General features: G+C 44.1%; 3 protein-coding genes across 16 annotated transcripts in view; 1 reads left to right on the plus strand and 2 right to left on the minus strand.

Annotated features, from left to right (window-relative positions):
• Window positions 1-400: 400 nt before the first annotated feature.
• LOC120900687 (solute carrier organic anion transporter family member 74D) lies at window positions 401-10,050 on the minus strand. Of its 5 annotated transcripts, none has more exons than XM_040308030.1 (7): window positions 9,808-10,050; window positions 4,629-4,977; window positions 2,758-3,255; window positions 2,325-2,672; window positions 1,072-2,245; window positions 786-991; window positions 401-719 (listed from the first exon to the last, which is right to left on the minus strand). In XM_040308030.1, exons 2-7 carry the CDS (start codon window positions 4,813-4,815, stop codon window positions 538-540), a joined length of 2,595 nt encoding a protein of 864 aa, XP_040163964.1. In that variant the 5' UTR covers window positions 4,816-4,977; window positions 9,808-10,050; the 3' UTR covers window positions 401-537. The 5 variants fall into 5 exon arrangements, with proteins under 5 accessions (XP_040163964.1, XP_040163960.1, XP_040163963.1 ...); XM_040308026.1 differs by having other exon boundaries at window positions 4,629-5,034; XM_040308029.1 differs by having other exon boundaries at window positions 4,629-5,049.
• Window positions 10,051-12,253: 2,203 nt separating this feature from the next.
• On the plus strand, window positions 12,254-17,492 carry LOC120902448 (solute carrier organic anion transporter family member 4C1). Of its 2 annotated transcripts, XM_040311193.1 has the most exons (10): window positions 12,254-12,325; window positions 12,396-12,532; window positions 12,725-13,070; window positions 13,257-13,477; window positions 13,548-14,079; window positions 14,752-14,807; window positions 15,622-16,113; window positions 16,229-16,415; window positions 16,489-17,083; window positions 17,147-17,492. In XM_040311193.1, exons 2-9 carry the CDS (start codon window positions 12,454-12,456, stop codon window positions 17,045-17,047), a joined length of 2,472 nt encoding a protein of 823 aa, XP_040167127.1. In that variant the 5' UTR covers window positions 12,254-12,325; window positions 12,396-12,453; the 3' UTR covers window positions 17,048-17,083; window positions 17,147-17,492. The 2 variants fall into 2 exon arrangements, with proteins under 2 accessions (XP_040167127.1, XP_040167126.1); XM_040311192.1 differs by having other exon boundaries at window positions 16,489-17,492.
• A 1,597-nt stretch (window positions 17,493-19,089) lies between these two features.
• The window catches only part of LOC120902446 (protein bunched, class 2/F/G isoform), a 38,629-nt gene continuing 33,336 nt past the window's right edge, over window positions 19,090-24,382 (minus strand). For all 9 annotated transcript variants that reach the window (XM_040311191.1, XM_040311183.1, XM_040311186.1 and 6 more), the window contains one exon: window positions 19,090-20,696. In XM_040311191.1, the coding sequence (XP_040167125.1) occupies window positions 20,388-20,696 (309 nt within the window). In that variant the 3' untranslated portion in view covers window positions 19,090-20,387. The remainder of the gene's footprint in view (window positions 20,697-24,382) is intronic.

Genomic DNA, 24,382 nt, shown 5'->3' on the forward strand with positions numbered 1-24,382 from the left:
GCACATTCTGATTTTAGAATTTACTTCACTTATTTTATGAAAAAAAATTAAGACACTGCCGCGCTGTCGTGCTTTAGAAATATGAATTAATCAGCTGAATGTTTACTCTACTCTCCATACTTACATGGGCATTTGGTTGGGCAGAGGCATATTTGGAAGGCATATTTAATAGACTGTTGCTGTGTTATCAATGTATGTTATGTTATTTATGTCATCAACCTTTGAGATGCTTCCTCATGTGAATAATTACAAACGATGATTCATTTGCTTGACCTAAATTGGGAAAGGGCATCGGACTTGTTTAATGGTTGCCCAATTTCACCTATCAATTAATTATCTCTCTCTCTCTTTCTCTATCTCAGTCTGTCTGTGTTGCCCTCTGAGCAAAAACGCCAGCATGTCAATCGCCATTAAGATGAATACCGTTTATTGTAAATTATCCCTTATCGCTTATTGACCGTAACACGGCACACCAAACATACGGTTAACAGTAATACATTTACACACAGCTTAAACCGATACACCGACGAGCGTGTATCACGAATCATGTTTGAACGCATGATTACTGATCGGTTCTGGATGAACTTTGTGCTGGTTGTGTTGCTGTTGCTGCTGCTGTCTCTGTTGCTTTTCCGCCATTTCCCGCTCACCGTACAAATCTAACGTTTTGCCATACCACCATACCAAACCATCGAAAAACACTCCCACCGACGTAAGACCTGTGGAAACAAAGCGAAAAAGATCCTTTAACTGGTTCTTATAATTTACAGTTGTGGGAAACTTACACAATGCTGTAATGTTAATGTAATATCGGAACAGCTTCTGGTCGTACAGTTGACAGTTGCCCCGTTTGCCGCACTCTTCCGTCCACACTAGACACGTGCTGTCGATAATTCTTCCGTAGATAATCGGGCCAGGAATTAATGCGAACAAACTAATCATCATCAGTATCAATCCTTGGGTGAAAGATTTGTCCTGCTTCGAGACGCATCTGCAAACAAATAACAAAACATGGGTTAACGATCGCGTCACGATCGTTGCTTTACCATCGTGGTGTATCACACAACGTACCGATAGTTGACCAGCAGATTACCGATTCGACCAGACGCACCCAAACAGTTGATAATGCTGGAGATGATGGAAAAGAGATAGAAACCCACTGCACATCCTTTGAGGCATGCGCCAGGGACCAGTTTCGCCGTGTACAGTATGCTGTCCGGTTGGTTCGGTATGGTCGTTGTAGAGTGTTGCTCCTCGTCGGTTTTGTCCACCGCTAGTCGCCTTCTCCGACGCGAAGATTCCGTTGTTCGATCGGTACCATCGTCGACTGAGGCTTCCGGAATGGGCGGCAAAGAGCTTTGTTCCTGGTGCGGCTCGTCAGACTGTTCCGCACCATTCGGCAGCTGATCGCCGGGCTTATCTGACGGGGGTAGGTTGGCGTCTTCCGTCTTCAGCTCAACGTGGGAAAGAGTGTAGTTAACCACTGGTTCATTGCCGGCCAATAGTTTAATCGTGTCAGCTGCAACGTTCAGTGTAGTTGTATCCAACTGTCCGACCGTTGAGGAGCTCCCACTGCCCGTGCCGGAAGTCAACCAAGCCTCTGTGGGCTTACTTTGATCGTCTGCATTTGTAATGCTCTGCGGTGTTGTAGATGGATTGGGCTGGGTTGTATAGAAAGTGGTCGTGTATTTTTCCCACGGCTGCTTAGTGATGGGGGAATAGTTTTCATTTTGGCAGGAGCAACTGTCGTAATACTTTTCTGCCGTGTGCCACTGATCGCACCCGGCATGACAGGCGGAAAAGAAGGTAATGCCCGTGTCCTCCTGACAGACCGGGCTGTACGGTATCCCGTCACAGTGGCAGTGGCTGTTACAGTCGGTCGTAAGATTCAGTCGACCCTGCACCAACGGCATCGTACCGTCGGGACAGGTCAGGAAGAGGTAGGATATCTGCCCGGCCATGTATCCCGCACCGACGATAACGTTCCAGAACAGCAGCTTCTTGGGCGAGGGCTTTTTCTTCGATATAATTATGCCGGATATCAGGAACCCGGCGACCATGCCGAAGAGCGTTATGGGCCCAGTGATGACGGTCGCATTCGCGGTGGACTTATGAAATTGCACCTCGATGTACTTGCTCAGGAAGGTGATGTACCCGCTGGAGCCGAGAATGTAAAAGATCCCCGATAGGATGTTAAACATAAGCAGCTTGTTCTTGAGCAGTCGCATCAAGGCCATGGGAAAATCTGGAAATATTATGGACATTTTGAAACAGTTTAATGAAATTGGAACAATACACACACACACGTGATGTAATGTACGCACCTTTCAGTTGCGGAAACTCGACAATACTTTCGGCAAACTCGGCAGTGTTCTCCGTCACAGCCTGCTGCTGACGTTTGCTGAGACTTTCCTTCTCCTTGCCGAATGCTTCCGCGTCGTTCATCAGCATGACGGGGACGGTGGAGTGTGGGCGCTTGGCTTGGTTCGTATCGGCCTGCTTCGATTTCTTCGGTATTTCCTTTGGAAACATTCCGATCAGAAAGGCGAAGATGATCATCGCCACACCGAGCAATATCCAGCCGAGCCACCATGCTCCAAGCCACCGCGGATCGGAGCTGTCAATGATGGGCGTCTTGGTAGGATCGATGTAGATCTTCAGCGCAAAGTATCCTGCAAAAGGGTGGGTTGTAGGGGGCGGGAAGAAAGCGTACATTTTTAGAAGATTTACAAACGACCACTCGTACTCGTTACCTACCGAGCGCAAATCCAACCACCGGCCCAAACGTGCGTAGGGAGGATGCGTATGCCAGCATCAGCGGGGTGTTGGTTTTCTTCGTATTATCGTCCAGGTACGTTTGGCCGAGCGAATAGTACAGTGTATTGCCGATGCCGAGCACAAACTGGGACATGAAGATCAGCACCAACGGTACGACCGAGATCGTCTCGAGGCATTCCTTTGGCGAGGAGGTGTCCAAACACAGCCGGTTCGTGCTCTTCACCATGATCGTGTAGTTCTGGTGCGAGCGGATGCGCGCCTCGTCTTCTTCCCGCTCCCGGATGTACTCCTTCGTCAGCTGCAGGGCTTCATCGCCGGCGCCGTAAATGAAGTGCGGCAGGGCCAGGATGAAGCAGGACAGTGCACAGAACACCACACCCCAGGCAATCCAGCGCGGTCGGTTCCGGTGGCCACCGACGTACGACAGTATGAGGGATAGCAGGATCTGAGATATTTCATTGCCACTCAGGATAATACCTGGCAAGGGGTGGGAAGGGCGAGAAAGAAGAGCAACAATGAAAGCATCTCTATCGCGTATCGTTCGATTTCATCGTTGTGTGTCTAGGTCTAGGTTTAGGCGGGGTGAATTGTTTTCCCCCGGGAAATAAGCGATGAAGCCTCGGGCCCGGCAACCGGGCGGCAGGCAACCTCATCAATCAATCAACCAATCAATCAATCAACCAATCATCCAATGAAATGGCGCTAAATCACTTGGCTCTGTCCTGAAGATCCTGGTGAACACAGCGCCAAAACACGGTACGATCGAGCAATTCTAGTGGCTGGGGTTTTGTTATACTGTCACACGCAAAACTTTCTAGATGAGCTCAAATCTTGCGAAAAACGGAAAGATATAATACTGATAGTGAGTAGCAGAAACAGCTGTTTACAGATCGATAACATTGTGTACTGTATCAGCAGCGTATGAACAGAGAGAGAGAGAGAGAGAGAGAGAGAGAGAGAGAGAGAGAGAGAGAGAGAGAGAGAGAGAGAGAGGGGGAGAAATATTGGGGAGTACGCACTGCAAGTGACGTCGTTTACATGGCGGCTCTGGTCACGATAAGTAAGCCCACCGAACAGGGGTGACCATCGATTAACGAGGTGCGAATTTACCACCAAACAACACGGGCTTGACGACATCGAAAGCCTTCCGTCATCGCACGATGCCCCACAGTAGGAAGTGTGCAGTGTGCTGTGTGTGTGTATTGAGCTGCCAAGGATGTTCCTTGGCGTTACTGTTTGATTAGGTAGTTGATAAACTGGTGGGGAAGATGATAAATGCGGCGAAACTACTTGAACTGCTTATCAATGCGGAATTCAGCGTCTTCGAGGTCAGCTAGTAGACACCAGCCGATTCGATCGTCAGGTTATTGACATTGTCGGTCTAATCTCTCCCCACTGCTCTCACAACGTGGCGCATTTACTACTTACTTTACACACTATTTACTTTTGCTACTTTTAAAGTAGTAGTTATAGAGCTACCGAGATCCCATTGTAGGGCAAACTACGTGGAAAACTTTACAAACAAAAAGGCCCTTCATGTGGCGGCAGTATCAGGCTTCTCCAATCGGGCAAAGTGGCTCAAACTCTCGACGAATTTCGATGGCAGACGGTAGTATTAGTAATTAGCAATATCAATACCGGGGGAGGGGGTGGCCTGGGCGGCTAACGAACGTGCCGTGATGATAAAGCGCCCAGCTCAGACACACTTTTACTGATAGAGGCACACAGCAATGGAGACAGAACGACGGTTAGTATTGGTAAGGAGCGCATCAGTCAAGAGCATGCCACACGGTTTGGGTTAAATTTCAAACCGTGGCAGCTGTGTGTCTAAGCCGCTTTTCGCATCTTACCCGTAGTAGAGGAGGGAATTTTGAACCGTTTCTCCAGCGTGGTAAGCGTGATGACGAAGTAGATGTATGCCATCGCCTGCACGGTGCCGAGAAACCCGTACACCATAATGAACGATCGGGGCGTAGCGAAGCGCTGCAGCCAGGCCGGATGCCAGCAGGATATGCCACAGAGCTGGTTCGATTTCATTGTTCGGCGGGATCGTCACACACACACACACACACAACCTCCAGTAACAACACACAGTCACACAGTCGCACTCTGTCCACAGGCACTAATCCACACACTTGGGCACACGCTTTTGGTTTACTCCCGAGCTCCCTCTTTTACCGCGAGGGATCCGTCGGCGTGCTGTGAAAGTCCCGAAAATCACTATCACTTATCATTGCGTGCGACGGACGCGCGGGGCTGGAAAAGAAGACGCTAGAAGCTGCACTTGATTCGATAATGATCACGCTGACCCATTACACACTTCCACCACGCGCGATGTGTAGGACTGTGTTCACTTGCTATAGCCCGAATATTCGTGCATGGACAATTCGTCCGGACGGAGTTGGTGAGAGCTGGCTGGCGCAGAGCTTTACCGTGGTTTCGGGCGGTCCCCGTGTCGTTGGCAACCTAACCCGCGCACGACTGTTGCCCGATTGATTGATGGAGGGCGCGATATACAGTGTTGGACCTCACTTCACAGGACAAGTGCTGATACCGGAGTACCGTACCGAGCCGCATGCCGTGCCGTGGGTGCCAGATAATCACATCATTTATCGGAGAAGAGTGAACTGGGAATGGTTTATGGTTGGCGGGGTATCACGGCACTAGTGACAATCGGTAAAGCAGGAGGGGGCCGGGGGGGGGTGGTGGTGGGAGGACGTCGATGAATAGGCAGTTTTTTTTGATGATCTGATGGGAGACAATTTTTGATAGGCAATAGAAGATTCCGGGTGGAGCCACCGGGAGGATGGTCCGATTTGGGCACTGATTATGGAGAAAAAGTGGGCAATGGCGGGTACAATGAAATGCCGAAACAAATGCCCCACGAAAGGGTTGTCACTCTCATTCTAAACATACATAATAGGGATAGGTGTGGGTGTTTTTAAGTAACCATACCGTAGCGTGTATGTGTCTCTGTGCACATTTATTGATACACACGCTCAGTGCACGTTGCAGGTGGAGAAGATAATTTGAAGATAACTGGCGAGGAAAGTAAACTGTGGCCGGTGGTTTCGCTTATTTTATCGATGGCTAGTGGCAGGATTAGACGTGATAAGGAGTCGCAGAATGGCCGAACACGGAATGGAATTTTTGGATGTACGGTTCATTTCCTGCTTTCCTTGCTAACCGCTTGCTGGGTGAGGTGCAGACTGTTAAACGGCGGTTCGTGGGTGTACAATAGTTGAGGCAGGTTAGCAATGCTTCATTTGAGGAGTTAGTTCCGTTGGACATTATCGCTAGATCGATAGTTAGATGGACGCTATCGGGAATGTGAGGGTGTGGTAGTAATGTTGCAGAGGAATATGCATAGTGTATGAAGGATGTAAATGGGACATATAGGTGAATTAACACGTCAACAGTCCAAAGATGGTGACGTGAGCATGAATAGACGACATGAATTAATTCTTCCAATCAATAAGGATCAATTATGCATCGGATATTTTAGGGAAATCAGACGATCATTGGACAAATGATCAGGCGAAATGGGAAAGTCACGTGAGACTAACAAAAGAAAAAAGAATATAAATAGCTAAAACCCATATCTTTCGAATTGTTCTTATATTATTTCCTTTTTGAAACGAGTAAAAGCAAAGGAAACGGAATGTCTTGAAGAAATTTTTTGGCCGGTTGTTAGGGACAAAATGGGGACTTAGTTGTTCATAAGATCATAAAAGTGATATTTGATCAAAGGATAATCTCTGCTATAAGAAGGTGTAATCACTGTTCTATGATTCTGGAAAATCATTGATACTCGAGGAAGACACTAGACTTCCAATTATTTCCAACAAAGCCCTTATATAGCCAGAAAGCCATATTTTTCAACAGGATCAATGAGGTGAATGATAGATATCCGGTCTGAGACAAGTCTGGTATAGCACCAGTCGTCGTATGGCTTAACAACATGGGTCAGAGGTTCAAATCCCGTAACTCCTTATACGCAGAACTGGCGGTCTGTTGCTTTGGGTAAATTAATAAATGTACTGTTTGTTACGTTCGCGATTATTAATTCCGTAACGAACGTACAGTAGTTTGACTGTAAAATTACGAGTTGCTCGATCACCTTAAACTAGAAACTGGGTACGCTGCGCGTAAAAGCGTAATATATATGCGTCACAAACACACGGCACTCACGCGTACGTACTAATGTATGTACTAATTATCCTCGGAAAGGATACACTAACACCCTAAAATTTTATGGGCTTCCGGGGGTATAAAAGGGACCGAACTTTCAATAAACTTGATTTTGCAACTCTAAGAAACTTCGCCTTTTTTAATTTGCATATTCGGATCACGAAAGAAATCTCCCAAACCTCTTCACCCCTTTCTGCGGCAGAGGCTCCTCAAATTACTTGAGAGAGCAACTAGCGGGAAGGTTAATTATTGGTGTCGAACGGTTGAGAAGATCGTTGTCACTCGAGCGGGTTTGACTCACAAGGCCGCATCCTTTGCGTGGCCCACAGATCCGTTCGGCGTCGTAACACTGATAGTCAGCGGCGGATCTAACAGTAGGAGGGCTAGGCGGTCGCCTTAGGGCCCGCCGATTTAGGGTCCCAGTAGATCGCTAGTCTGTAGTATGAAGTGGACAGAGTACTCCCGGAAGGATGCACGTGAGGGCCCTGAGGCTGGCGATTCATTTGCACCCTCCCCCCCCCCCACTTATCATTTATCATAGAGGCCCCCCAACTCGTCTTACCGCCCAGGGCCCCCGATATCTTTAATCCGCCACTGCCTATAAGTGTATAAGGACCTAGAGGGACTAACGCTATTGCGACAAAAAAGCGATAGTTTAAAACTTCTTATTAAGTTACTGAATTAATCTTAAGAACGTACTGTTATGTTAAAACAGGTATGTCAATATGATGGCCTGTGGGCAGCATGCGGTCCCAGAGGGTTCTGCATGCGGCCCATGACACTATGCAGTAATGATTAATACAGTCCATATTTGCCTTTAACATCGATATTTGAGTTAATTGTTGCGGGGCGCGACAGGCTTATCGGGTTAACGAGTGGCCCGCCAAACAAATGAGTTTGACACATCTGTTTGACACATAAATGAATAAACAACATCAGTCTCTGCAAGATAAATCCATCTCGAACTGAATGCTGCTTCAAGCAACTTGACAAACAAAATTAAAAAAATAAGTCTTAAGTAAAATAAAAAAATGAACAAAATTCCATGCAATAAACAAAACACACACACACACACCGATGAACGATCTCAAGGAGAGTAAGTTAAATAAATAAAAAACATTCTGCGTATTATTCGAAGTTTAGTTGTTTACGACGAAGTTCTCCTGCATGATCTTCTGCAGCGGGTGAGTCTCAAGAACTTTGGCAAATTTTGACTGCCCCATGCGCAAGAAAACAAATCGAAAACTTGTTCATTTATGAACCCATCCATCGGTCGAGGATGATGTGTGGCCGTTGCGAGGCATAATGCGTAAAGCCATACAACCGGTTTTAGAATTTCTATGCCCGTTCCACTCCTATCGTGGCTCTTTTTTTTCTTTCACACGTGATCACCAGACTACTTCAAGAAATTGAGAACAAATGTCAATGTACCACCGGCGGTAGGCTTCGATCGAGGGCAGCGACTGATGTAAAAAGGGCATGATGTGAGCAAACCTATAAGGCGGTTGCACCCCGATCGATCATGCAAAAATTATGCAACAAAGAGCAAACGTGCAAACGAACGTACAAGTTTACTGTAGCGTCGTAAAACACTGAACACAGTAAAATGCTCGTCCATTTTTAATGTACAGGGGAAACGATCGTAAAAAGTTCAACCCTAGCGATGACACATTGGGTAGTGAGTACAGTACAGACATCTTAGAACAGTTTATTTAAACATTGTCATAAATCAATGTTTTAAAAATCGAATGCATACAATACAACAAAAAGACAGCTAATTGCTTTTTTCCAACTCTCAACGACCAAATAACAGCTCCACAAACACTGCGATATGCGTGCACAAATTAGCGGATGTTCTGGAAACTGTCATGATCATCATGACTTTTTTCACCTTCCTGTTGTGTGTTTGGTGATTTGATCGTTTTGGATAACGTCTAATGCATGCTGTTGCTGTCTGATTTTGCAGCCGTTGTCTGATTTGTTGATGTTAGTTTTTTCGTTGTCATTGTTGTTGTTGTTCAAAATATTCTCCACTCATCCGCGTCAGCAACAATCGGGCAGCGGTTCAGCACTACAGGTGATCATTAGGTCAGTGAGGCTTTATCCACCACCACACAAGCAACACCGCACGGAAGGGAAACATTCTTTTGCGTTCACGCTGCCTTCCTTGATAGTGAGCACACGTGGAACGTTCTACAGTGTGAATGCGTTCATGGAAGCATGGCATGCTGTTAAAAAAATAGTTTGAAATTAATAAAAAAAAAACAACACTACTGTACCAAATGGTACCATTTCCAACACCATGACAACACCACGGCGACTACAGTGGACAGTAGTAATTTCACACTATTATCATAATAACATCAGCGCATCTGCGTTTCCGAGCAGCAGCAGCAGCAGCAGTAGCCGTTGCGGCGATATGCTGTGCGGTCACCGCCGTGCATGGAACTGGAGGGAGGTGAGATTTGCGGTGCTGTATATAAAGAGCACAATAGATCCGGGGGGCAGTAATTTGATCATCGCGCGAAACCTGCAAACCTGCAATTGCTTAAATGATTTTGCGAATGGGATTTTAAGTGTTTAATTGTGTGCTGGTTTTGTCACATTCCGTTTGGAAACTTAAAAAAAAACGCGTTTGTAAGGCACGATCTGATTCGGGCACACAGGTCACGCATGAGCTCGTATTTGAATTCTGGCACAAAATACAAAACGGTAGATTGTTTGCTTATGCTCGGCAAACGTTCACCTCAAACACTGTACGAACACGAACGCACATCAAGAGCAGCATCGAAGAGCGACAGGGGTTGATGCTGTGACAGGGCACAGCTTAGTACACACCACCATGTTTGTTACGGAATTTGGCTGGCCAACGTCACTGGAATCTGGAAGTTTCACGGAAGTTTCACTCGATCGGCACCGCGGGGCATCGCGCGCGAAAGCTACCCGACCACTTGTTGAAATGTGCTTGCAGCGCGCACGGGACTTGATCTCGAACTAAGCGAGAAGTGTTGGCGATGGCCAACGAACGCGACGGCGAGTCTGTGCCAGGGGTGCACAATCGAGTAGTGGCGTTGTGAAACATGCTCAATTGACGTGGACGTTATTTTGTTTTTAAAGAATGAGGCAAATATTTTTCGGATCGTTTGTGTGTATTAAAAAATAATAATTTTTTATAAAATATTTACTTAGTACTTTTGACTAATTTTGAATTAGCTATTAACAAATTTTGTACAGTTATATCAAATATATTCTGAAAGCAAAAAATAGTAATATGTATCAGTTTTTTTAATAAAGCTTTTTTTATGTTATAAACATGTTTACATTTAAACAATAAATAACATAGCTGTTTATTGGACTGTGATTATGACAATTGAAAACCTGTGTTAAAATGCATAAATGTGTCTTTTAAAATTAAATATGTAACTGTAAAAGTAAAAATAAAAATATCGTTCCATTTTTAAATCTTTCAATTAAAATGTAAGAGGGTTTAAACAATATAGTTTAAAAATTTCTAAACCAATGTAATCAGACAGCAGACAAAGATTAATCTTTACTTTTACCGAATTTATCTTTACTTCTACTGAATTTTCTCTGCCTGAACGGTAGGTCCAAAATGCAATGAGGAAATTATTTACTTTTATACTATTTTTATAAATACAACAGCTTAAAAATATTTCATTATTTGCTTTTTCTTACGTTACAGTTGAGGCTATTTTGAATGAATTTTTTCAACTTTAGCTCATGAACAAATAATACATTATTTTCCTACTATATTTCAATACAAATCTTTTCTCATTTGAGGAGCACTGGTACATGCAGCCTAGAAGCTTTTTGTTTGATAACATTACGATGACGATTCATTGTACCACGATGAACTGCAGTCCTAGTAGAAATGAATATGTTTGTACCATAGTCAGTAATAATATTTTTTGGTTCATCAAAAAGGTTTCATTGAAGCATCCGGATTGGGAATACATTAGTTGAAATTGCTAATGATAGTTGAACATACTCAAAACACATTATTCGGACATATTTGGCCCATTAAAGTAATGGTTGGTAAAGCTGCGAAACCGTTTGGTGAGTTGAAATGTGAAAATCTTATATTAAATTGTAGTACTTTATGTTTCACTGATAAATGTATAGTTACCTGCATGATGTTAGGCGTCCACAAACAAGTTTGTTATGTTTAGTTTTACATCGTATTGAAGGGTTGTTAGAAACAGATTAAATTAGTTACGATTTAAATTGAAGTGTGATGACTAAATCTTTTTTTAGGAATCTGATGCTTTTTTCAGCCGGTCTCGTAGTACAGTCGTCAACTCGTACGACTTAACAACATGCCCGTCATGGGTTCAATCCCCAAATAGACAGCGCCGCCATACGTAGGACTGACTATCCTGCTATGGGGGGGAATCAATTAGTCACTGAAAGCCAAGGCCACTAGTGGGTACAGGCAGGCCTTGACCGACATCGGTTGTTGAGCCAAAGAAAGAAGAAGAAGATGCTTTTTTCATGATGAGATAAATCCCATCTAATCTCAATGAAGTTTTTTAAATTTGTTATATGTTTAATGTTTATGGTTATTAATCAAGGGACTGCAAAGCTCTCTCGACATCGCTTAAATTTGGATATAAATTTAAGTTTACATTCAATCAGACTGATACAAGGCAAATCGGACTGAAGGCAAACACAAAATTTATTATTATTATTATGTTAATAAATCGAAAATGCATCAGTAATGGTTTATACCGTGTAGAGTATACTAATTTAGATTTAGAATTTTATTTTATTTTTTATCAAGAATAAAGTTTCTTTTTTTTTAGTCCTTTCGTTGGTAAATGAACTATATCTGGTCTGTAGACTTGCTTAACTTGTTTGCCAAACTAATGCAGGATCCTGATCTTGATACTTCTGCAAAAAAATGGTGACTTTACAGGAGCCAATTATAAACCACGGTACATCTTCATTTTTAAAAATATTGTGTATTATTTATAAAATATTAGTGCAATATAGAACTGATAAATAAAATGGAAATAAGTTTGAAGCGAATAAAAAAGAAAAAAAAAACATAATATCCATTAAAATGTAATGCAAAACTTAATGAAAATGAAAATCATAAAGGAGAATAATTCATACATTTATTAACATTAAACAAAACTTCACAATAACTAGCTATAAACTAGCACTTGCTCTAACTTTTCGAACCACCCGGTGTCACTATGTTAAAATAAAACCTTTACGATAAGATAAGATAGCACCTACTAGTAATGCTGCAGATAACAGTTCATCGTTGGCCCTACCGTACTGTCCGCTGTAGTAGTAAGAGTTTGTCCATGAAACAATCCACCAGCTAGAGGTACAGGATCCAGCACCTTGCCGGATCGCAGAGTGTGTTTAATTGTGCAACATTTTCCAAATCATTACAGTGCCTACAGTGCAGGATGTTTTGATTGTGGAACGGAATTTCGCTTATAGATCACCAAAATGATGCGCCAAGAATCATTGCTAAGCAACCACGAACGATACCCGCGCATCGAAGCGAACGCAAACAACATAAAGCAAGGTGAGTGGTCTCTGGCAGACGGCGAACCATTACTCACCTTCACACAGGATTGCGTAGCCAGGTCCGCGCCCATCGTGCGAAAGATAGCGCAATCGGAATTTTGTTGTTGTTATCAGTCCAATGCTTACCCCGAATTAACGCGTGCCAATGTACGGGTTGTGGACCATTTTATTTTATGTTTCTTTGGGACAGATTCGATCGATTGCGGTGTGACGGCATGCAGCTGTTGTAATGGTCCAGGATGTATACGGTTGGGCACTGCTACGTCCTTCGTCGTGTGCCTATCGCTGGTGGCTTTCGTTAGCGGTGGCATCGAGAGCTACTTCCGGCTGGCAGCACACCAAGCTGCCAGCGAGCTGAGCTTCGATCCGATCGTGCTGGACTGGTTGCTAGTGACGGCCGGTGTTGCGCAGGGCCTGTTCGCGTTGCTGGTGAGCTATTGGGGCAATCGGTTCCATCGAATATCGTGGTTGGGCGGAATATTCATGCTGCAGGCAATCAGCTTGATAGTGCTGATCATACCGACGCTAACGCACAAGTGAGTATGGTGAGGAGTGAGTGAACCTCTGCGTGAACAATGAGGGTGAGAGTATCGAGTATTGTAGAGTTAGTGCACTGCGATGAAGTGAGACTATAGCTATAAAAAATAAGACAAAATAAGATGTTGCGTGAAGTGATATCGGACTAATAAGTTTGCCATGTGTGTTCACTACTTACTATCCAGCTCGGAAGAAAGCAACACCATCGAGGCACTGAACATGGACAAAACCTGTACGCTAGAACAATCTGGACGGCTGGTTATGGATCGACCGTACGCTATTACAACACTGGTACTGATGTTTATCGCGCAGGTTCTGATTGGCCTCGCCAATGTGGCCATCTACGCGCTAGGCATTAGCTATATCGACGATAACGTACGCACGCATCACAGTCCCGGATTGATCGGTACGTATTTGCAACGACACGGGCGAAACCCTACCACTAGGAGCAATTCAACAATTCACCTCACCAACAGGATGCGTCATAGCGGCGCGCATTTGGGGAGCTCAGCTAGGACTTGGCATCGGCTTAGCTGTGGGTGCCACCACGCTGGGCTGGTGGCTTGGATGGGCCATCATAGGGCCGCTTACCTTCCTGTTGGGTTTCGTCATCTCACTGTTCCCGAAGCGATTGCTCGCCACGATGGTACGCCAGGCGGCCAACGATATCGTCGAAACGGCCACCAACAACAGCATGCAATCGATCGCCACCGCCGACAAGTGGCTGGCCGATATAACGCTCTGGGCCACGCTGAGGCGCGTCTTTTCCAACAAGGTGCTCGTGTGCAACGTGCTAGCGCTGGTGTTCATCCAGACCGGCATCGTGAACTTCCACTCGCACGAACAGTCCTATCTGCAGTCGCGCTTCTTTTTGCCCACGTCGCATGCGGACGGTATAAACGATGAATGGGCGTCCCGGTTGATTACCAACCTGATACGACCGTTTGCCGCTACTGTGGGCGTGATTGTGGCGGCACTCGTCATTGCCAGCACGAATCCTTCGGCCAGGTACGTTTAAACTTGACTATTAGCAATATGTGTTGAGATTTCCCCTAATTGTGATCATAGCAAAGCAATAGAATATTATTAAAACGCTGGATAGGGTTTTTTTTTTGGAAAAAAAAGAAATGAATTTTGATTAAATCATTAATTGCTTAATCATTTAAAACGAATTTATGTTGCTAGTGTCTTGGCGCATTTGCATGTATGCAAGCCATTTGCTCTAGGGGCAATTCAGTGTCTGTGAATGTTCGATTTGCCCGCTGCAAGCGTGCTAAATAAATGTAATTAAACGTGGTTAGGTCTTTGAAGTCGGCTTTGTGAGCACAATTGTCGTAAGGCATTGGCAGCAGTTTGTCCGTATAAACGGGGACAACTGTCGCTAATCAATATAATCCATGGCCTTGTCAAACAACGCTCGGTCGCAAGACGCAAGTGCTTGATTAAAGTGCACACAATAACACATCTCCATATTTAATACCAATAGTAAAATTGTTAAAATTTGACCTCCAGAACAAGCAGGGCTTGATTATTTAATCCTTGTGGTTAGTGTAGTAATTTAATGCAGAGTACCTTGGGCAGGCTAGGTTGCTTCCGTATGCAATTGAATAATCTATATGTTTTGCATGACTATTATTTTCGTTCTTAGTTAATATTTATTTAATTTTTAATTATTCGCAGAAAATTAGCTGGATGGAACATTATTGTTGGGGTGGTGGCTACAGGATTGTTTATTGGTAAGTTTGTCGTTCAACATATTTTAAAGGATATTAAAGTTTTTCGTGATTTTTGCAAAGTAACAAACAAAGTATCTGTTCAAATGCGAAAATGCGATCTTTGATAAAGCTATCTTGAAACAAAATTATAAGCAACGGCAATCTGTGCCGTAACGGCCAATTATCACGTACGAATTTAAAGTCAAATTCAAAGAAAATTATAAATCTTTATTCCATTCATCAAAAATCCATCCAGACCATTTTCGGATTGTAGCATAATGGATTGATATTGGTTGGAAGTGATAGAACGATGAATCCCAGATTGTTGAATTTTTGCTATATTCAGAGACAAAATGGAGAAAAATTAAAGGGCTCAACTAGGCTTCAATTATTTGTTAGTCCAATTTGGCTAATAACACCATCAAGTTTTCACTATTATTTTAGATTATCTGGATAGATGCAATACTATAGCGTAACTGTAGTGCTGTTTGTACAACAAAATAGCAATTATTACTTGCATTTAAATATATATTATAGATATTTAATGCCAAAAGCATTGCTTATGTTGTTCTATTGCTTTACTGTGAACCGTAACGCAAACATATGCAAAGAGTATACTTCCCTAATCCCGCAAACAAAAAAAGTATACAAAACACATTTTCCAATATGCTGCAAACGTGGCGCCATCTATTAGGGAATAGCGAAACTACGAGAAACATGATCGTTCAAAATTACGGCAATGGCTGTTCGGCTGCGAAATAGCAATAGCAATAGCAACAAGAACTTCACATGTGATTAAATAACGATTTCTTTCCCAAAATTACATTACGCGCAGCGTACATTTTCATCTCGTGCGGCGAAGAACAAATAGCGGGCGCCTACCGTGGCCGTAAGCTTATCAAACCGTTCTGCGCATCCAACTGTGTGTGCGAGGAGAACGTACCATTTACACCGGTCTGCCCTATCGACAGTCGGTTTACATACTTTTCGCCGTGCCATGCCGGTTGTCAGGATCGGGAGGAAATCAACAATATCGTCATCTACCGAAACTGCACTTGCGGTGTTGATGTGGACATCGTGCTGGAGCACGGTGGCGATGCAACTGAGGGCGCCTGTGGGATTGACGACTGTCAACCGTACTGGATCGTGTTTCAGGTATTGACGGTGATAGTGGCGATGTTACTGGCCTCGGGCCTGACTGGTAAGGTGATCATCAGCCTGCGCTCGGTGCTGACGCAAGACAAGGCGATGGCGCTAGCGGTGGAGCTGACTTTGGTCGGGCTGGTGGTTTATTTGCCTGGAACAGCCATCTATCAGGTGGTGGCAAGTAAGTTAATACGTTTCCAGCGTTGCTTCATTGTTCGTTGAACAAATGACACGAGGGTGCACGGCCCTTTACAACGACGTTGAGGTAAAACGGTAACTTGTTCGCTCCTTCACAGCACACACGTGTCAGTTTTGGTCATCGAACGAGCGGCACTGCTTTCTGCACGAGACGCCGACGTTTGGAAATATTCTTAACATGATAACAGCAGCCTTAATCATCATCGGTCTAATCTTCGAGATGGTGGTGTATTACTTCGTGAAGGATACCGCTTTGTACGGTGAAAATGACGACACTTTGCTTCGGTAAGCTATCGTTGTCACAATTGTCACACTTCTCACTAATGACCACAAGTGAATTATTTCCTCTCTCCCTCAGGAATCCGATCGAGATGCGATTCATATCACCAGCGAGGACACAAACCATGACGGAATTGATGCCCTTGAATAACAGCATTTCAGACACGGTTGATCGTTCAACAACTTCGGAGGCGGCCGTACAATCAGCAACACTGATCGCCGACGAAGGCGTACCACCACCGTCGGTACAAACCATCCAAAACACGCAACCGTCCTACCCGACGGTTCGGTCCGTCTCGCCACTTGCCGCGAGTTCGGCCAACTACGCCCAAGTTGTGCGCCAGCTGCCAAAGAGAGAAACGTCGAGCGAAATAGATGAGCAGCTGGACTTCCGGTCGGCGACCAGTTTACCTCGCGGCCAAACAGACAGCGATGATGACAGTGATTATCGTTCCGGCGTGGTAGGACGAGTGCCGCAGCAGCATAGCAGTCCGAGAGTTGATCCCACGTTGAGACGAGATTATGCGCGAGACGGTCTCTTCTCTCCTAGGGCCACATCGCCCGAAAGCCCAGGCGAGCTTCCGTTGCGTTCGAGAAATGTCTCGGGCCGACCAATGAGTCCCGAGACGGATTTTTAGTATTACATGCTGGTCTATGTTCACTGACGGAGAATAGAAACAGCACATACATGAGAAGGTAGTTTTAACATATTAGTAGATCATTTGGCAGAATTTGGGGTTTGTTTATACCTTTGTTTGGTAGCATGTGTGCTAGTTTTCGGATGCAAAAGCTTCACTTTCCAAAAACTTGTCATTAATTCCGTGTTTAGATTTATTACAATCTGTTTTCGTTTTCAGTACTTTCTTTTTTTTCCGCATCATTACAAAGCACGGTTAAGTGCACCGCGTTCATCAACAGACACACACACATCATTTGCAGTAATTTCGATTCATGTTTTGTTATTTTTTTTATTTTTTTGATTTGCATTATAGTAGGATTATTTGATAGGATCTTGTGTTGCAATAAATAAAAAAATAATAAATGTAAATAAACGTGACCTGTTTACTCGCGGAGGAAATTAAAGCGATAGCGATCGGAAAAAAAGATTTCTTCAGATTCTGCGAAAACCAAAAGAGAAACCAAACGCTTCCTTGTAGGGAAACGTACATATTCAACTTCATACTGCGCACATCTGCTTTCTTACCTTCTTGTTATTAAACTGTTAAATTTCCTACGCGCTTTACTATGTTTGCTTCTGCTTTCTGCGAGTAGGAATTGTTCGATTAAACAGCTTGCCCTATTAAACTTAATCGCTAGACGCGGATGACAAGCAGTTAGGGTTATCTATTATTTATGCTTTCATGACTTGTTTCGTTTTGCCCGGTCTTCACTCCACACAAGCTAGTTTGATGATGGTGTGTTGGCCTTCAACATTTTCATCGATTTATGTATTTTGTAGCATTCTTTAATAAAAATATAAACCATATATGCTCCTCATAAAGATGACCGACTGCTGGGCATCTTTTTAACGTATTTTCCCCTTTCTCGTGTGTTGGTATGTGTTGTTCCGGTGTATAGATTGGTACAGTTGGGCGGTGTTTAAATGTGTTGCATTCTCATATACGCGTGACCCAATTGTTCCGTGTTGGCAATTATATGGTGTAATAAGTTTCAGCTCATAATCATTCAGCTCGTCTCCGATGTCGTTGATCGGTTAAATCTTTTGCTTCTTTTGTGTTCTGCTATCTGTTGTGTTGTGTGCATGCAGTGTAAAGCAATAGTGATAACAGTGGTTTACTTTCATTTCATTTAGCGCAAATCCGCCTGGCATGCGCCTGGTACTTGGTACCAAAGAGTCTACACGGGCACGGCATTAAAACACAAACAGTAAAAAAGCACGAGCCGCAAACATCGCCTATCTTCCTCTCGCTTCATATCATATCACGATCACTTGCTGCAGCTGTCTGGGTGACGTTCACACAACAATTTTCACACTGCTTCACGGACCAGTTTTGTGATTAGTTTACATGTATTTTATACCTATTTCAAACGCCCATGGCATGAACGCGCGCGCACGTGTGTGTGGTACAATCTGCTCTCGTGCTTTCTAGCTCGATAAATCTCTTGCTTGTTTTTTCCTAAACATTCCCTCGCATCATCATTATGTACAAACGGATCACATGTATTTGCCTTTTTACCAGCCCTTTCCTATTATTTCTTGCTGCACGTTCGTACTCGTAAACTCACACAAAGACCTGCTTTTTCTTGTGATACTTTTCCTATGATTGATCGGGTTTATACTAAAGTCAACGCAACGGTAGCTCAAAAGCAAACACTAAAAAATGAAAAAAATTAACAAAATTTTGCTTCCACCAGTACTACTACTACAGCCATGGGCGGGAAGGTAGGTTTATGTCGTCCCTCGCCCCACTTCCATTTTGTTAACCCGTTTCTGGACCATACTTCGGTGCTACATTGCACGCGCGGAGCAGTAAAAAAAAAGGGCAGAGCGTTCGGTTTGGGGTGTAGAGTTGCCAGCAAAAAGTAGACAGCCAATAATAACTTGACACTGCTTTGCTCCAGTGATAACCAGCTTGACAATGGATGCAACGTATGTAGACACAAAAATCCAACGACTAAAACACAGTATACATGAATACTTTGAAATAAAAGCACATAGTTTGGATAATGCTGTGTTATGATCAGCATGTGTTAGGGCGTTTGTTTATTACTCTCCGGTGCAATTCATAACCTATACTTGCTTTGGAAGTTGGCTAAATGTATGATGCAATCTCTGCCTTTCCATCTGACACTTTCGCTTGTCACTAGTCACTTCCTATCATTAAATCACATTTTCGTGTATCTCAGTTCCGTTTGTTGGCTTCTTTCCGTGTTCTGCAACGTTGCGCTAACCCTTTGCCTTGGCCACGACTCACACTCCCTGCACAATTCTGGAAGCAGTTGCATCGTGCTAAAGCTGTATCGTGTATGTAATTTAGACCACTGTGCATATTACTCTGCTACTGTTCGAACAAAATAGGCCAGTACTTTGGCCAGTAGCAACGCCGGTTTTAACTCGATGCCTGTTTTGTTACGGTGGTCAATGGTACCGGCTTTTCAAACCAATACACAGTACCTTACCGACTACTTCTACGAAGGGATACTACGGTTCATACGGGTTTTAGAATGATTAGATACGTTTCAACTACCATTGGCAACATTATCTTATTTTCCTTTACTGTTCGTGATTCATCTTTACGTTTGCGATGACCACCACCAGCATGTGTATGTGTTGCTTCCTTCGAGAATTCCTTCTAGCTTTAGGGTGGTTTGCGTACTTCACACGCTGTCGTTCGCTGTCGAATTGGCTACACGCGTAATGGAATTCCTGATTTCCCAGTGTCTCGCATACTCTGGACCTAATGGACTCTAGCATACATCCCATCCTGCGGTTGTGTTCCCTTGCTGCTTACGCTCCAAAATTTCAACCATTTTATTGTAGTGCCGTTCCGCAAACACGGATATTCAGAACTGCTGCTTTCGAGGAAATGTGTGAACAAGATCAGTGGGTCTGGTGTGCAAAAACGTTAATACTAACAGGGACTTGGAATAGAAGTTGAGAAGCATGAGTGTCGAGCAGCATCAACCCACGATTCACTCCTCCCCGGAGACAACCAGTGCCTGAGTTGGAACACTATTGTCCGCGCGCGTCATCAATCACAGAGCGCGCCAGTCACTCGGGCTCGGACTAGGAGGCAGCATTCCAAACAACACAGGATGAACGGCGTCCTAGTCTGCTCAACATTTTTTTCGTGTGGTCTAGAGCACCGGCCCTCTATATTCGCGAAATGTTTGCGTCTTCTCTACGCGCACTCGATGCTCTCGGTGATGATGTTGCTTGCTTCGGTTAGTAGTACTAGTAATTATAATAGTCTTTATGTCAAGTGTACGTCTAACGGCTGTTTTGGAACATTAAGCTTAGGAAACGGAACCGTTGGCAGGGTTTGCCGAGGAGGTTGGTACTTTGGTGGGGCCAACATTGATGTTTGGCATCGCCGTGAGCTGCTGCTGTGCCACTGCTGCGGCAGCTGCTGCGACTGCCGCCGCTGCTGCTACTGTACTACCACCGGTGGTCAGCTGTGCCAGCGTTTCCTGTGATGCGTTTGCTTTGAGAATGTTGTTTTCGTACTCGAGTTGGTTGATACGGTCCATCAGCTCAGATATCCTTTCTTTTAGTACTTCAACTTCTTCACGTACAGCAAACATAAGATGCGATTTGACCAGATCCTGAAACAAGAATGAGTTTAAATGAAGATGTTAGTAAGTTGTTTCATTCGATTGGTATAGCAATGTAGCTATTACAGTAAAGCTATTGGAAAAGTGAAACATAATCAAAATTATTAAATTATATTTTATTTTAGTTTTTTGATGTTTGCTTTTTGCTTCACATTTTGTAAGTTCATACTTATTTGAATGAATAAGAGATAAAGGCGTTGTTTATCGATATTACAAAGCAAGCATCAATATATCGCAATCGCCTCGACGTTATACCTTGTCTATTCAAACTACACATTATATTTTGTTGATGAAAACTGCGATGTTAAATATGCCATAGGTCAAAGTGTTCTTGGAGGAAACAAGCACTGCAAGCAACATCAAGGAATCTCATAAAACTCGGAATGAAAACGTTTTCGTTACGTCCCACATAACGACGTGAATGTCAACGACGAATAATGTTTAGTAATTGTTTGAATCATCAATACTTCCGGTGTTTGTAGAATCGATCATACCGCATTACGAACAGATTGATCCTCCACAGAGAGAAAGAGAAAAAGTCGTTTGATGGCGTCATCTTACTTGGCGCTCACCACTTGAAACCATTACCACACCAGCACCGGCGATCGTCATCCGTTTCTGGCAAATATAAGCGATCGATCGCGTTAGCGACGCAAAACCATGACAACGTTGCGGAAAAACGAATCACACAGTCAAGGTACCAGCACCACACACGCGATACAAACTTGATAGTGCCTGGGTTCGGTCACGGGTTGCCCGCTTTGTCTTGTGATGCTAATTGATACTAAATGGCGGGAGTAGAGAACCGCTTGTCCGCTGCGAGCTGAACTGCATCCGATCAATGGCAGATCTATATTTAGCATCACTTCACGTCGGAAGAGTGATCAAATGCGAAGCTTTATTTGTGCCGGAAAGGCTTTACTGGATGACGATAGGAGCAAGCAGTGTGCGTAGTGAAGGGAAATCGGTTCAAGTTTTGGTACGATTTGCATCAAACACATCTCACGCCCAAATATGGTGTGAAACGTCATCAACTCACCAAAAACCGGTTCGCAAACCATAAAGATCTAGAATTGTCAACAACAAGAAACAACCGCCCGCGGAAACATGGGACCATGGTTGACAGAAATGAAAAGATTTGCCGATAAGATAAACAACACGGCCTTTGTACGTGTGTGTGTGCGTTTCATTCGAGTTTACGCCGCTTGATATTATACGCTATACGAGGGTTGTTATTTGCCGTTGCTGCAAAACAACACCATTTACTATCTTCACATGTGCACCTATTCTGTTATTTTTCCACCGCGATAAGAAATCTGTACGCCCTGCACAAGTGACAAACAAGCAGCCGGACAGGAATCAGGAAGGAGTTTTATTATCCGATCATCATACCGATAAAACCGTGACTTCGTCTTTTGTCAATCAAATGGACGCACCACCAATCAATTGCGGATGAAGATTTTTCGCCAATGAAAAAGCCCTCCCATCCGTTGTGCGTCAAACGTGGTGCGCTGCCCGCGTCTCGTCCGAAATAGTTACCGTTTCTACCACAGCACAAAACATCAAAAACAAATATTTCACTCTGGACCAATCCCGATCGTCGCCGATGGTCGATGGTGGCGGCACTCTGGGAGGGCAAAAAAGCGTGAACTATTTTCGAGCCGATTGATTGCGGGAACGAAAACACACAGATTAACATATTCTATTTATATCTTGGGCGCTGTGTTGTTGCTTCATTCACGCCATCGACCAAAATCGGTTGCCTTGCAGGGCGTGTGTGTGTGTGCAGCGCTTTTAAAACTAGCAAAATATACATTTGCGGAGCGTAAGAGCGGGGCGTGATTGGCCGGCTGTTCAATTAAAATCAATTCCAGCTAGTCGTCGTCAGCAGACGCAGCGCGTTCGCATCGCGTGCGGTGCTGCACCATGTGCTCGAATATAAGCGCTATTTAGCGTCTCAAGAATATTCTGTGCCCCCAATAGAGAGATGCGTTATTCGCCGCTACCCGCTGGTGGGTGCTGCTACCACGTTGATTGATCAAATATCAAGCTGAAGGGAAATACCTAGTCTAAGCATTTTATTCAAGGTACAGCCTCAGAAGAGAGAGAAACAGCATTCAAAACTCGTATACGAAAATTAAACGGTTAGCACATAGAAATTCAAAGAGCATGTTGTTGGGTTGGTTGGTACGCGAGAGGAAGAGGCTATTAGGCTGGATATGTCCCCCTGACCAAGGAAACAAAATAAGGAGGCTGAACTTTGTCACAGTTTGTATGAAATATTCACTTTACACGCCCCTACGCGACCGAGTTCAAGGATCATTCCTCACTCACACATTAAGCACGCACACACAGACGACAGGTGTAATAGGTGAGCCAACCTAGGAAATGCTTTTAACGCCATGAGGAAGGGAGAGGAAGATCTTTGAAATGACATTTTTCTTCAAATGTGCCAAGATTCTCGCCAATACGCTCTATCACTAGGCGACACACATTCTTGTCTGTCGAAATGTATTTTGAGACGCCGCAATTTGGTTACACTTGGAATGTTTGCTTCTTCTGCTATCTCTCTTTCTTTCTAAACTAAAACTGCTGGAAAGCAAAGGGTGATTGAATGCCACGACCAAAACGCCACACAACCAATGACTCATCTACAACAAACTTCCCTGCTACCTTTCTTGTCAGCACACAACCACCACCAAGCGGGTGAAGGTTATCGGACTTAATTTAACAGCGAAATAGTAATCGAACCAACCCATGCCACGGCAATTTAAATTTAATGAGCCCTACACATTCCCCCCACCCACTCCCCCTGCACTCCACCAAGAACCCAAACGGTAGCAGCAAAAGAGGTGAGTGTAGAATAAACGCAGGTAAATCACACACAATCACGGCCAGCCTTTTGACGACGGAGGGGAAGTCACGGGTCCCTTAATGATACGCCGTTTGCTATTTGATCGCAAATATCGGCACCGTTTTGCACGTGTGTCTAGCATATGTGCTAGCTGCTAGCAGCGCGAGCTGATAATTAAAGGAGTGTCCGGTTCGGCCCGGCTCACGGCTTACTTACTTTCACATTTTGCACCATGACGTAGCAGGTATTGTCCTGGCCCTTCTGTTTAATCTCATATAGCAAGTTCTCGGTCAACGACGACGTTTGCTGTAGTAGCTGCTGCTGTCTCAGCACGGTCGAAAGGGCAGGATAGGGATTGTTTATGGCCGGAAGCGTTTCCATTTTTATATTTCTTCGAGCGAACGCGTCAATCGGCTTGCTTAACCAGTCCAGAAAGTGTATATATGAACGCACGTTGGCACTACTGAGGTATTTTTATAAATTGCACTTTGCTTTTGCTTGGATCACGTGATCCTGTGAGGTGAGATTCGGTTTCAATTGAACGATCTTTTTTTTTAAACTAGCACCTTCATCGTCACCAGCTGGCAAGAGTAGTGGGCAGATGACGTGATTAAAACTCAACCGTAGAACAAGTTCACAGCCAACAACTGACGGCCTACTCGTTTCAAGGACGATAGCTTTTTTTTTTTTGATAATCACACAACAATTCACAATTCACGAGGGATCCGTGGTCTTATCGCTCTGTGTTAGCTGGATGTGATAGGCCGCTGTGTTCCCGACTCCTGTCTGTCGCGTTATCGTTTGACGAAAAGTGCTTGTTTTT

The sequence above is a fragment of the Anopheles arabiensis genome, chromosome 3, assembly GCF_016920715.1.
Source record: "Anopheles arabiensis isolate DONGOLA chromosome 3, AaraD3, whole genome shotgun sequence".
Classification (NCBI taxonomy): domain Eukaryota; kingdom Metazoa; phylum Arthropoda; class Insecta; order Diptera; family Culicidae; genus Anopheles; species Anopheles arabiensis.

Coding starts and splice junctions, on each gene's coding strand:
- LOC120900687 (XM_040308030.1), bottom strand. CDS start 4,815: ATGAAATCGAACCAGCTCTGTGGCATATCCTGCTGGCATCCGGCCTGG. Junction 2,246..2,324: donor CGAGTTTCCGCAACTGAAAG/GTGCGTACATTA, acceptor TAATATTTCCAG/ATTTTCCCATGGCCTTGATG. Junction 720..785: donor CATTAACATTACAGCATTGT/GTAAGTTTCCCA, acceptor TTGTTTCCACAG/GTCTTACGTCGGTGGGAGTG.
- LOC120902448 (XM_040311192.1), top strand. CDS start 12,454: ATGATGCGCCAAGAATCATTGCTAAGCAACCACGAACGATACCCGCGC. Junction 12,533..12,724: donor CGCAAACAACATAAAGCAAG/GTGAGTGGTCTC, acceptor TCTTTGGGACAG/ATTCGATCGATTGCGGTGTG. Junction 13,071..13,256: donor ATACCGACGCTAACGCACAA/GTGAGTATGGTG, acceptor CTTACTATCCAG/CTCGGAAGAAAGCAACACCA.